The 12,702-nt window shown below is 41.2% G+C and overlaps 2 protein-coding genes and 1 non-coding gene across 3 annotated transcripts in view; all 3 read right to left on the bottom strand.

Moving 5' to 3' along the window:
- The window catches only part of antxr1c (ANTXR cell adhesion molecule 1c), a 36,737-nt gene extending 28,519 nt beyond the window's left edge, over positions 1-8,218 (bottom strand). The window contains exon 1 of the mRNA XM_062378658.1: positions 7,652-8,218. Within this exon, the coding sequence (XP_062234642.1) occupies positions 7,652-7,812 (161 nt within the window). The 5' untranslated portion in view covers positions 7,813-8,218. The remainder of the gene's footprint in view (positions 1-7,651) is intronic.
- On the bottom strand, positions 3,791-3,863 carry trnar-ccu (transfer RNA arginine (anticodon CCU)). The gene has a single exon. It is a non-coding gene; the product is annotated as a tRNA-Arg (tRNA).
- A 1,096-nt stretch (positions 8,219-9,314) lies between the features above and the next one.
- rbp3 (retinol binding protein 3) lies at positions 9,315-12,687 on the bottom strand. The gene is made up of 4 exons (XM_062413723.1): positions 11,446-12,687; positions 11,016-11,206; positions 10,643-10,785; positions 9,315-10,121 (listed from the first exon to the last, which is right to left on the bottom strand). The coding sequence occupies exons 1-4, from the start codon at positions 12,637-12,639 to the stop codon at positions 9,796-9,798; spliced, it is 1,854 nt and encodes a 617-aa protein (XP_062269707.1). The 5' UTR covers positions 12,640-12,687; the 3' UTR covers positions 9,315-9,795.
- Positions 12,688-12,702: the final 15 nt, after the last annotated feature.

The raw sequence follows: 12,702 nt of genomic DNA, 5'->3' as shown, positions 1-12,702 counted from the left end.
TGCACAGACATGCACTACACACTCATGCAATGGTAGGTAAATTGAACCTCTGCATTTAACCCATCTGTGTGCAGGACACACAGAGCAGTGAGCGTCCATGTACAGCGCTCGGGGAGCAGATGTTGGGGGAGTAAGGTGCCTTGCTCAGGGGCACTAGACAGGGTAGGGAGACTCTTGGATTTTTGGACAGATCATTCCAGGTTCGTCTTTTGTTGTCTCTCCGTGGAGTCGAACCCGAGACGAACCAGAGACCTTATCTGCCCATAGTCCAAGTTTCTACCACTAGACCACCGCCTCTCCGCGATAACAGCTGTTTGCAATACTTTGAATTTGCCAATTTAAAAAAACAAAACATTATAAGCCATTTAAAATCAAAGCAAAAAGAAAAGGACTAAACCAAAGACAAGAAACTATAAGTTTGCTCTGAGGATGCTCTGCAGTGTTTCCTATTGTTTTCCTATAATTATCTCGCGGCAGCCCGCCATCTTAAAATGTCATCATGATCCAAAACATTTTTGGCACTTCTCATAATAGCATGAGAGATCTCTAATATGAATTTATGTCCAACAAAGTTTTCCCTCCCTGGGAACAATATTCTTAATTGTGAAACTCTGAGTTGGGGAGATGCTATCTCAATACTTCAAGCATCATGGAATGTATTTTTCAGCTCAAATGTCTCCATGTCAACGGACTGTGGGCTTCAGTTTGTTGTCCATGATCAGAATACACTAAGCTCACAGATGAACACTGTATTTCATAACTTAAAAGCTGTGGTGTCTTTGTGACCTTGGGGGTTTAACGTACCCAGGTAAAGTCATGCTGGGGATCTTTGCTATGTGTCATCCCTAATTTCTCTCTCTCTCCCCCCCACGTGTCCTGTTACCAAGCTAATGTTGACTCACAAATAAAGGCCCGAAAAATTCCCCTCAATAAATACCAAAAGAACTTGACATTGACTTAGTAGAGGTTGTGAGTCCTTTCTGAAATGAGCTGCAGAACACAATACTGTCTCTACCAGCACCTGTAAATTAGTTAGAGATATGTCGTCCTGTTTATGATGTGTCTTAATTTCCTCTGCTGACGCTTAACTCAGATCTCCTGTTTCCATAACTGCCTTTTAAACAGACTGTGTAAAGAGGAGAGAGGAATTCACTTGGTTCCCTCACATAGGACAAAGACCTAAAGAATAAAAACATCCCCAGTCTTTTGTGATAATGTGTTTTTTTTGCTGACTGGGTCAGATTGCAGAAAAAAAGAGTCAGCTGGAGAGTGCATGAAAGAGAGGGAGAGAAAACAACAGCCAGAAAAAAAGCCTAACGTATGAAAGTATCATACTGCATGGAAACATACACCAGTGAAGTGCAGAACTTTCCTACCAGGATCATATCAGTGTGTTTCCATGTTTGAGGTACTAAACCTTGAGTAATGTGGACTTTACATTTATTCTGAAGTTTGTCCAACTTTCCAGTTCTCCACTTGGTTAGACATGTTTCCGCACAGTGTATGTTTAAATCAAGTAGAGGAAAACTTGTACATCACATATTGATGTTCAGTATCGATGAACTCCAAGAGGGATTTAAAGATTTTCTTGATTACATGAATGTTGCATAAGAGACAATTTATTTGAAATGTCTGATTGCACTGTACAAAGATTTTCACTACATAGAACAAGACTTAAAGTAACAGACACACTGAAGCAGCTCTGTCAGGATGTACCGCTAATGTCAACATGGATGTTTATCGTGCTACATTGCTAATATTTGCTAATAGGTGAAGCTTTGTGACCAGCTGACTGACTGACACACATTGCCATCCATACGGTCATGCTGCTTAATTAAACATATCAATTTATTAGAATAATGAACAACTAACGGCTTTAAATAGTAGAAAACACTGTTGTGTATTAAATCAGACCAGCTAGGTTAGGAAAGTTGATAACTGTGATGCAAGGAAGTGATTTCCAAGACATATAGACATACAGGTGTGGCCCTTTAGACACCAGTTCCCTTGGCATAACTGCTTTGTTAATAGTCATTATGTTAAAGCCATCTGCAACCATAAAGCTGCACTTTTCAATATTTTAAATAAGCAGTGGGTGACAAATTGTTTCAGCTCCTTTCAGCTGTTGTTTCTGTTTTACAACCCACAACCTTGGCTCAGTCTTTAATATCGTTAAGGATCCTTAATTCGACATCTCAAATATAGGACCCTTAAGCAGCCATTTTAACATTGTCTTTACTTGCAATTCTGTAACTTTCGCAAAGGACATTACAGCTAAAACATATGTTATCCTAAGCCTTTTTAGATTATTATCAAGAAGTAACTGTTTAGTTTCTTCATCCACTCTCAAGAAACCCAACAGACACTTCCGTCCCCGAGGGCACTGGGATGACGGCATGTGGGAAAAAGCTCAATTGGCCTAAGGATTTAGCTGCTCTCAGCTTCATTCTCACGGTTCAAAGTGTCGAAGGAAGTGGGAGGGGGGGGGGGGGGGGTTCTAAACTCTGCTCAGGAGGCAAGAGGTTGTCTACCATTACAGCTGGGCCTATCCCCACCAGCACGGCAAGTATCCAATGATGGTGCTCCAATTTAACTGACTGGGCACAAGGATTTGTTTGTTCAAAACCACTAAACTACTTTTACAGCCAAAGTCTTAATTGCATGATTTCTGAGCTAATGCTGAGCGTCCATTCTAAAACCGAGAGGTACTGTTCAGCAAAAAAAATACTGAATAACTAAATGGTGAAGAGGCATTTGAGATGTATGTCAAAGGACACAGATTTTTCTATTTCTTTCTGTGATCATCTAAATATGTCATGATAATGCACTTTTTTCTGTTGATTTAGTCAGTCATATTTCAAATATTACTAGAAGGCTTGGATTACAGTTAGAATGACTTCCCTGAAGGACTGATATAATTCAACATGACACTACTTCCTGCTGAAAACACCAAAGCAACACCCTGTGAAAAGTCAGTTTACAAACTACTCTGTCATTCCACAGCCAGACATATCTTAGTATTTATGGACTGCAGCTGCAGTTTAGGTTTTTCCGCTGACTTGTCTGGATTTCAGGCATCATGGCCGGGTTCCCTACCAGAGTCCTACCTTGTGACTATACCACAACAATAAAAACATGATCTGGAAAGTAAAGACAAGACAGAAATCATAGCGATTAGACGTAAAGATAGTTGTTATTAATAGCAGCACAATACTTTTATGTGAGAACAGTGTATTTCACCATTTAGAAACTGTGTTAACTACAAGTAGGGTGATGTAGGTCTGCTGGAAATAAGAAAGATGAATGGAAAGAGGTATGGTGAAAGAATGGCAAAAAAATATATTGACCTCTATTCTGATCTCACATCTGTATAAGTAATTGATTTCAAAGCAAAAACATCACTTCCTCCACAATTTAACATTTTTGCCCATGTTTAAAATCCTTTATCTCCCATATAAACACAACCAAAACCATTCCTCTTGTGCCATGTTCCTTATTTAAAAGCAAAATGTTGCCCGCCTGCTGTGAATTAGCATATGAAAACATCCTGGTATGCACACAAATAACAAAACAGGGCAATCTATTTTAGGGTTACGATTTCACTATCCACTATATGTCTGTAGTCCAAGTAGATAAGTGGCTGTTGAAGTTTGAGTGTATTGACACACGGAGTATGTTAGATGTACTTCTATCGATCCCATTCCAGACAAAATAGCAGAGGATAGTTTCGATCTATCGACCTCTGGGTTATGGGCCCAGCACGCTTCCGCTGCGCCACTCTGCTTATAATCACCCCAGATGGGACTCGAACCCACAATCCCTGGCTTAGGAGGCCAGTGCCTTATCCATTAGGCCACTGGGGCATATAATGTGAAATTCACATTTGCCCCGATATCGCCTCTGCTGGGGTGCAACTTAACAGCGCATGGTTGTTCAGTCTACTAGAAATGGTTCATTTCTCTGTGCATCTAATTAAAGCCATATACTCTACAGCAAAACACAAGAATATGTTGTCATGTTGTGAACAGCTGGTGGCAAGGTGTGGCTTTCGTCCATATGTTCCTGCATTTATTTAATTGACACATTATTTCTAAACTTTTGTTTTCATGCTGCTTACTAAAATCTACAAACTTGCAAGGTTGCATTTGATATAATGTGTTTTTTCACTTTGACCCTGTTTTACACAACCAGAGTTTTTGTCAATCTCCTGTTCGCCTTAGCTGGTTTAAACAGTTTACTTCTAACACATCATTGTTGACATATCACCGCCTACAACTTTTAGCTTGTAACGGAAAAACCCTGGTTTCCATTATATAAATATATAATATACAATTTAATTTACTCGCACCACTTTTCTGTTAAGGATAATGTCTTGCCAAATCCCATAATTTCCAAGCTCTTTAACAGCGGTACCAGATTCAACCTGGAAACCTGCAGTCATGACCTTCTATATGCTTCAGACTGCAGCGGCCTTAATGTCTCAAAGAGGACTGTCCCACATGCTTGAGTCATGACGTGACATCATCTGCCTGAGTTTGCATTAAATGTCTCTGGAGTCAAGTTTATGAGCCAACTCAGCAGTGAACTCTCCTCCTAACTGTAAACTTCAAGACCATCTCCACAGTGCCCAAAGCATGTCACTCATTATGAGGCAAGGCAAAAAATGTATATAAATCAAATAAATAAAGGTTTAATGAAAAATAGAATAAAAACAACAAAAGCTTATAATTTAAAACAAATTCGAGAAAGAATAATAAAAGCATCATAAAACTGATCAATTCAAAGCATAGGTTATCGGCAAGGGCATCTGGTTCCAGTAGTGGGCACTGGAGCATAATGGCAAAAGGCGGTTTTCATTTTCTTTGGATTGAACCATAAACTGCTCATAAAGATGGATGACATTACAGCTCACCAAAAGTGAAGACAAAATAGTCCTGATTGCCCCCTTGTGGCTGGCTACAGAGTAGGTCATAAACACTGTCTCCTCCATGTTAGTAGGCAGGACATATACTGAACTAAACTAAATAGAAATATAACATGCTAACACATTAAATGTAAGAGACTGAACATGGTAGATATTATATCTACTACATAAAATACATTGGCATTGTCTTTTTGAGCAGGTTGGCCTGCTGATGTTAGCATTTAGCTCAAAGCGCTGATGTGCCTTAGTACGATCTGAAGGATGTGTTAGCATGGTCATACAGTTAGCTTTACAATACGATGAGAGATTGGCTCCAAAATCCTCTATTGCTGTGTTAGAAACGAGAAGTAGTCTCGTAGTCTTCTCTATTTTTAAAATGTTAAGTTTACGCAGCAAAAGGTTCAAAAAAATCCCCCAAACTAGTGCTTTATGGACATGAAAGGCTGGCAAAAGCCTTTTAACATTTTAGTATGCTGCGTCCTCTGCTTCTCCGCCTGCTACAACCTACTCACACTGATCTTTACACCTTTCATATGGATCAATTGAGTTCAGAATGTGTCTCATAAAACCACCTCAGGCCTGAGGGATGGAGTCTCGGCTGGAGTAGGTCTCTAATCAGTGTCCTTCTGTTTGAAGTCCACAACTAATATCGGAACCGTGTAAGCCACCCTCAGAGTGGGCACCAGTGCACGCAGGAGAGCTAACAATAGAATCTGACACTGAGAAAAATAGACAGTTTCCTTATTTGCAGCATGTGTCAGTGTTTACCAGATGAGCAGAAGCCAAAAGCAGCCTTTCACATCTGGGAGGCAGTCCCACCATGTTTGAGTCATTTTCTAGGAAACATTTCACAGGTTCTGTTTAAGTACGGTGGGTACAGCAACAATCTTATGTAAACCTATGTTGATATCCGATACATCAGAACATGTAGACGCATAAACATTTTAATTGCATTATGATATCCTATTGGTGTTTGCATAGCACTTTTAGCTAAATCAAAATGATGGCTTGATGTCATAGTTGTACTCGGCTCTTTAACATGTCATTTGGAATCCTAATTGAGGGCCCACCAGTGTAAACGATGTAAACCCTTTGGCCCGACAAACAATAACTTTAAAGCTATTAAACAAGTCACTCGTTCTTCTCATCTGCATGAAACATCTCCTCAGGCCACCAACCTTTTAAAGGTGCCGTGCGCAACCTTTTTAGCTGCGCCAAATTAAGACCACATTTTCCATAAATGTTGTTGCTTCCTGTCCTTTCTTGTTCCACCTCCCACTCCTGGCATTGTTCCAAAAGTGCAGGAGGAGGAGTAAGAGGAGCTGATACAAACAATATACTTCAATTTGAAAAACAAGAAGTTTGATTAACAACAGAAAAAAATCAGGTCCTCCTTCAAAGCTGCCCCAGTGTCTTACAGTGATGGTCCTTTTTTGGTTACAGCGATGATAGGCACACATTGATTCAGTCTGAGTTTTGGTGCATTTTGACTCACTATAGCACCGAGGACAAGTTCTGTGGAGCAACAGAATGTTACTGTACCTCAGAGTCTATAAGCAATACTGTAAATGCACTGGTAAAATAACACTCCCTGCAGAAGTTTCTCTTACATTTTATCTTCCCCCCTGGCAGCCTGAGCCCAGCTGCTTAAGTCCAGCACTAAGATGTCACATAACCACAACATTTTCCGATGTGGGCGTAGAGGGAGTGGAAAGGAGCGAGCAAACGGTGAGCGGTCACTAAGTAAAGAGCAGGAAAGAAAAAAAGTCCCTCCAGTGAAGAAGTCCCATTTCTGTGGAAAAACTGAATGTCTTTCTTTTGTAGAGAATGAGAAAAGAGAACGATGGGGTTTTCGATTTTTGAGAAAGAGATGGATCAGTTTTGATCTGATTAGATACCTAATGCACAGATACATTATTCATCCTCCTACTCACCTTGTGCCACTGCACTTACATGAATACATTTGTCTACAAATGATAAGTAGGTCTCAGATATTTTGAACCAGTGTTATGTTGTTTTTTGTATTTCTGTATTCTATTTGATACTCTCACATGTCCTCATGTCAAAGCAGAACATTTTAATGAATCACATCCTCACGGTGCTTGCACAATGCATAAGCATTATATCTATAAATAATGAAGCTTTTGATTGATGAGAATTATGTTGCAATGATTACTGATTATTGCTTTCTTTACCAGCCCTACAATCCAACTCTTCATGTGCAGACAATGACAAAGACTTGATAAACAGCAAAGCAAAACGAGGTAGATCTAATGCACAATAATATCTTGATTCAAATTGATCCTGTGTTGTATTGTTATGAATGAAAATCAATTTGCGATCATTATTAAGATTGTTCTATCAGCTACTTGCATCCAACCAGTGGCACCTCGTATTTTGCTTATTCAGCAAAGTGTGCTCTGCGAGTCAGCTTCCTTGATGACGTCACCACATCTGCACAGATGCTAATCAACCCTAACTTTATTTAAACATTCACGTCAGAGGCTGAAGAAGTTAAACTCATATGTGTTGGATGAACCAGACTTTTTTCCTCCGAACTCAAATAAAGACCTGAAACAAGAGGGTTAACTTTAATTTGCGAAGTAATTGGAGTTGCTAGCTTAATTGTTCGGGTGTTTAACCAGTTTATTTCACAGGGGAAGCCTCTGTAAGCCCGGTGGTGTCCGAGTTGTACATTATCATGAACATTAAATGGTGTCCACTTACTTATCCAGGACAAAATAGAGGTCAAATGCTCCCTGACAGGAGCTCTCCTCCTCCTCCTCCTCCACCTCCTGGGGCTCCGGCTCACCTCCCGATGGAGAACCCAGCAAAAATAATCCCAACAAAAACACAACAAGACGCATATTCGACACGAGTCTCGCCATAGTTTCTCCTCGGGTGGGGGCGAACAAAAAAAAAGTTAGTTCCTTTGTGTAAAACAAAAGAAAGAAAAGGAAAAAAAAGTGAGTTCCTACATCCCAGAGACAGAGAGGAGATGCGACGGGGACAAAAGATGCAGGCGCTGCGTCTCTTTGTGTTTCTGCGCTCAGTTTGCAGCCATCACCGGTGACCCCGCATCACAGCCACCGAAGAAAGGAGCCGTGAGAAACAGATTCAGAGTTTCAGATCTGCAGCTCGCACAAACACATCCGAAGACAGAGAGAGAGAAAACAAAGGAGAAAACGATGCGGACTCTGTGTGTGTCCCTGACAAAGTGTCAACGCTGTTTTTGAGTGTGAGAAAAAAGCCAAGCGAAAGTGTGCGAGAGCGGAGCTGGAGGAGCTGGGAGCCCGCGGGGACAGACTTGGCTCAAGTGGACCAGGTTTCATGTTTCATCCTGAGGAGGAAGGGGATAAAAAGAGAGAGAGAGAAAGAGGAGAAAATGGGTCAAAATCCCCTCCATGCGCCGCCCTCACGTGGCACACTGAAGAAGTTTGGGAGGAATATATCCCTGTCCCTGTTTAACACTGCGAATCAGAACAACGACGATTCAGAAAACACAATAACGAATCAAATGACATAATAGCAGATCACGATCGAAATACACAGCAGCAGCAAATCAAAAACACAACAGCAAATAAGAAAAACAAAAAAGCAAGTCAGAAAACACAATAATCATTTTGAATACACAACACCAAAACATAAAACGTCAACAATTCAAAACCCACGGCCAATTAGAACACACAACAAATCAAAAATACAAAACAAATCAAAAACCCAATTGTAAACGATAAAAAGCAGATAAACAAAACACAATAACAAAGTCTAAAATCTAAATAAAATAAAAACACAGCAACATATGAATAAAACACAACATCAGCTTCTAATGTAAATGGGCAGTACCTGCTGTTAACAAGGATTGCCTATGTTTGGCTGAGTGCACTGCTCGTCTTTTTAACTATCGTATCAGCGCTTTCTTCCCGAACTCTTTTAAACTTGTAAATACTTGTTATGTTGTGAGAGGTTGACGGCATTTCAAGTATCACCTCATATATGGCCTCCATCAAAATATTTAGTTTATTACTTATGTAAATACGATTATTCAGAGCAGATCTTTTGGCCTGATCCAGGTGGAGCCACTAAAGACAAGGATTGAGAAACTGTGTCACAACCCTTGAAGCAGATTGTGCGTGTGCTGCACTTCACTTTCAATCTCGATAAAGAGCCTGTGTGGGTTTTCTGTGGGTGCTGTGACCTTGTTTACTGTGGTACAGCTGGAGATGTATTTGTTTTTACTCCATCCGGAGTGAACTGATGTTATCATTTAGCAGCGTCACAAAGACAAATGTTTCATTCTCACATTTTAGCTGTTGGCTCATGGTAGGAGCTGCCGTGAGATTTATTGTACATTCATAGTCTGCAAAACATGACAATCACACACTTTTATGTATTTTAATAGAATTTTTTATTGTGTCTCAACACTGGAGCTGATACAATCAAATTCCACATGGCATGATCTTTACTGCATTATAGATGTACAGCATTTACAGCATATGCAGTGAGGACATCACATGATGCTTTTCTCACCAGAGTATCAAGTGGGCTTCTTAAGAGTTCTGAATTTCCTAATATCTGGCTTACTTGTTTTAAAGCAATTTTAACTGTTTACTTAACTTCTCCTCTTTTGCACGAATAATCAGAAATGACATTTTGGAAAGTTGTCTGCCTATTGCATAAAAACTGTCAGTAAATACTGTTCAACCTTTGTGCTACTTTTCAAACAGGCTAACAAGGCTTATGGGGAAATGACACATTCATTGTACTTAGTCTACATTCTTTACTTCTTAGAGAAATCTAAAGTCTAAATCTTGTAACCATTTGGCTGCCAAAGCAAAAATGACTGTTGAAACCCCATACCAGGGCCTTGTTTACTTCTGGCCTGCAAAGTGCTTGTTGAAGATGCCCTTGGCGACCTCAAGGGCAGCGTCAGCTGAGACGGGTATGTGAGGTGCAATGCCAACTCCCTCCCATGCTGGCCCGGCGGTAGTGTCAGAGTGGATAGTGGGGATGCTGAGGAAGATGCCAGTCTCACCTACAGGGAAGGTCTTTGGTGGGTGGGAGCCACCGGCGGTGGTCTCTCCAACAATCATAGCACGGCCAAGCCTCTTCATGATGTAGACAAACTCCTCAGCGGCGTTGGCAGTCGCTGCACTGGTCAGGATGATCAGGCTCTTCTTTGAGCCGTACCTTGTGCCTATGGTAGTGGATGAGGAGTAGGCAGAGCAAGGTTAAAATGTGAGGTTGATGAAGTAGAGAAATGATTTGTGGGTTGTGAAAAGGTTTTAATTGAATAGAAGAGAAGAAAATGGCAGGGCGTTATAATTGACAGTGTAGCTATGAATTATGGAAGTTAATTAACTTAAGAATAGGGTGCAGCGTGTCTGTACAACTGTGGGATGATTCGTAAACACAAATACAAAATGCAGATGCTTCTATTGTCTGTCATTTTTGTCATTTGAGGGCAGCTGAAATATTCTATCAACACTTAAGCCAACTGCTTAGCAAACATTAGCTATTATAAGCAGATAAAAGGCAAACGTTTTCTTAGAGCTGTGCTTCTGGCCACCTGTTGAGTTTAAGCTCAAAATAATAATAATAACCCTTTTTAGCTTTGTTATCGGTCTATGTCATTTCCTGATTGATTTAACTGGTTCTTAAGCCTTTAATGCTAGCAGGAATCATCATGTACAATACAATGACTTAAAAGTTAATTACCAGTGAGATCAGACAAGGAGAGGAGCTCTGTGGTATTGCCGGAAGTTCTGTCGTACAGCTTGTCCAGCACAATCTGCTTGTCGGCATCAAAGAAGTAAGAACAGAAGCCGGAAATGGCTGTTGTTGGGCCACCAAGGTTGTTCCTGCAAGTACAGTTACAGAACAGTCATAGGGAGCCAAGATTCTTGATAACATTAAAATAAACCTCTGTAAACCTTTCATTTATGTAGGCACTAATAAAGTTAAGTAACTTATAAGTAAAACCTAAATTTAGTCATGGGCTTATTAGCCTTAGCAGGTTTAGACGATGATTTGTATTCCAAAATAAACATGTAAAATTCTAAGCAGAATCTCTGTGAGCAGAACAACAAACCTCAGGTCGATGATCATGGCATTCGTGTTGACAACTTTGTTCCACACGTGCTCAACGATAATTTGGGCGATAGCTTTGACCTCCTCAAAGTCTCCAAACATGTCAAAGCGCAGGTAGCCGATGTTGTTCTCAAATATGTCGGTGTGAAAGGACACTTTGATCAGCTCAATGAACATCTCTGGTGAATAATCCTGGCAAGAAAGACGAGCAGAAAATATAGCTAAAATCTGAAGCATATTATTGTCTGTTATATACATTATTCAAAGTAAATTCGATAACGGTATTTCTACCCTTTCTTGCAAGTTCAATAAGTGAAAATATATATATCCTAATACAAAATTTATAATTTGAAACATGTATTTGTTAAATGGACAATAATAATCCATTTCTGCACCAAAAATATCTTGTATCTCATTAACAAGGGTCCTACCATGGGTGGAAGAGGTGGGGTATTGCTGGTGGTCATCAGGCTCTTGTCCCCAGAAAGGGTCTTGAGGTCAGCAGACAGCTTGGTCTCCAGACCATCCTTGGAAACAACCATGCCGTACTCTCCGTTTGCCAGGAGCCCCTTTAACTTTTCTGCAACACTATCCCCAATAGCCTCGAAGGCATAGTTGGCAGCAATCAGGGATGCTGATCCCTCGATGATGGCTGGAACCCGACCTCGGAGGTTGACGATTTTGATTGCGGTAGCGAGGGCGTCTTCGGCATTGACCTCCACATCAGGGGTCACACCTACAACTTCCCAGGAGGAGCCAGTGATGGGATTGATGGACTTTGCAGATGGCACGGTAACGTAGAAGTCACTGTCACCCACTTTGATTTTATCGACTTTCAAGGAGCCCCCTGAGGTCTTCTCGCCTACAATGGTGGCCCTCTTCAGGCTCTTCAGGCAATAGGCTACATCCTCGGCAACGCCCTTGGTGTTTTTGCTGGTGAGGACAATGAGGGGTTTGGTGACACCGTATCTGTCTCCCAACAGTGTGGACATAGTGAACAGCTTTGTGGTGGTGTTTGACGGACGGTCATATACAGTGTCAATGTGGACCACAGGCTCAGCTTTGGTGAAGTAAGACACAATGTAGGGGATTCCAGAGACGTCTCCGCTGCCAGTGTAGCGTAAGTCAAAGATGAGAGCTGAAGTTGGCAGGATTTTATTCCAGACCAGATCTAGGAGCAAAGGGCCAATTTTTTCAGCGACCTCCTCCCCAAGGATGTGGTCAATCCTCAAGTAGCCAGTGTTGCCCTCCAGGATGTCAAGCTTGATTGATGTCTGGAGGACGGCAATGAGCTGATCGGGAGGCAAGGGCGGCATCTTCAGGGGAACGGCAGGGACATAGTCTTGCTCGTAGGAGACCTTCAGACGTGGGTCACTGACTGTGGTCTGAACTCCAGAGCTGAGGACGTTTGCCAAGGTTTCGGCATCTGGGATGTTGAGAACCTCCGTGTTGCCTTTGGCTGCGTCGATTGCCTCCTTCATCCCTGTCAGCTTCTCTGGCGAGCAGTAATTGTCCATGATGATCTTTGCCATATCAACAATGAGGGTGGGGGAAAATGCGGCATGGGTAAATAAAACATTTCCTATAATTAAAAGAGATGCTACCAAAATGATGGCCCTAGCCATTTTTGTCTGTTTAGTTTAGTTGAATTCGGTAAATGGGAATGGCTGCCGAAGACCCAGACCTCC

Source organism: Platichthys flesus, chromosome 20 (assembly GCF_949316205.1).
Source record: "Platichthys flesus chromosome 20, fPlaFle2.1, whole genome shotgun sequence".
In the NCBI taxonomy this organism is placed as follows: domain Eukaryota; kingdom Metazoa; phylum Chordata; class Actinopteri; order Pleuronectiformes; family Pleuronectidae; genus Platichthys; species Platichthys flesus.
Note: the sequence above shows the minus strand (reverse complement) of the source record. Positions and strands in the feature narration are given on the sequence as shown.

Bases quoted from the DNA above. Each gene is read 5' to 3' on its own strand.
- rbp3 (XM_062413723.1), bottom strand. From the start codon at position 12,639: ATGGCTAGGGCCATCATTTTGGTAGCATCTCTTTTAATTATAGGAAAT. The intron at 11,207-11,445 runs GTAGGACCCTTG...CTTTCTTGCCAG, and splicing joins CCCCACCTCTTCCACCCATG to GATTATTCACCAGAGATGTT. The intron at 10,122-10,642 runs GTAATTAACTTT...CCACTACCATAG, and splicing joins CTCCTTGTCTGATCTCACTG to GCACAAGGTACGGCTCAAAG.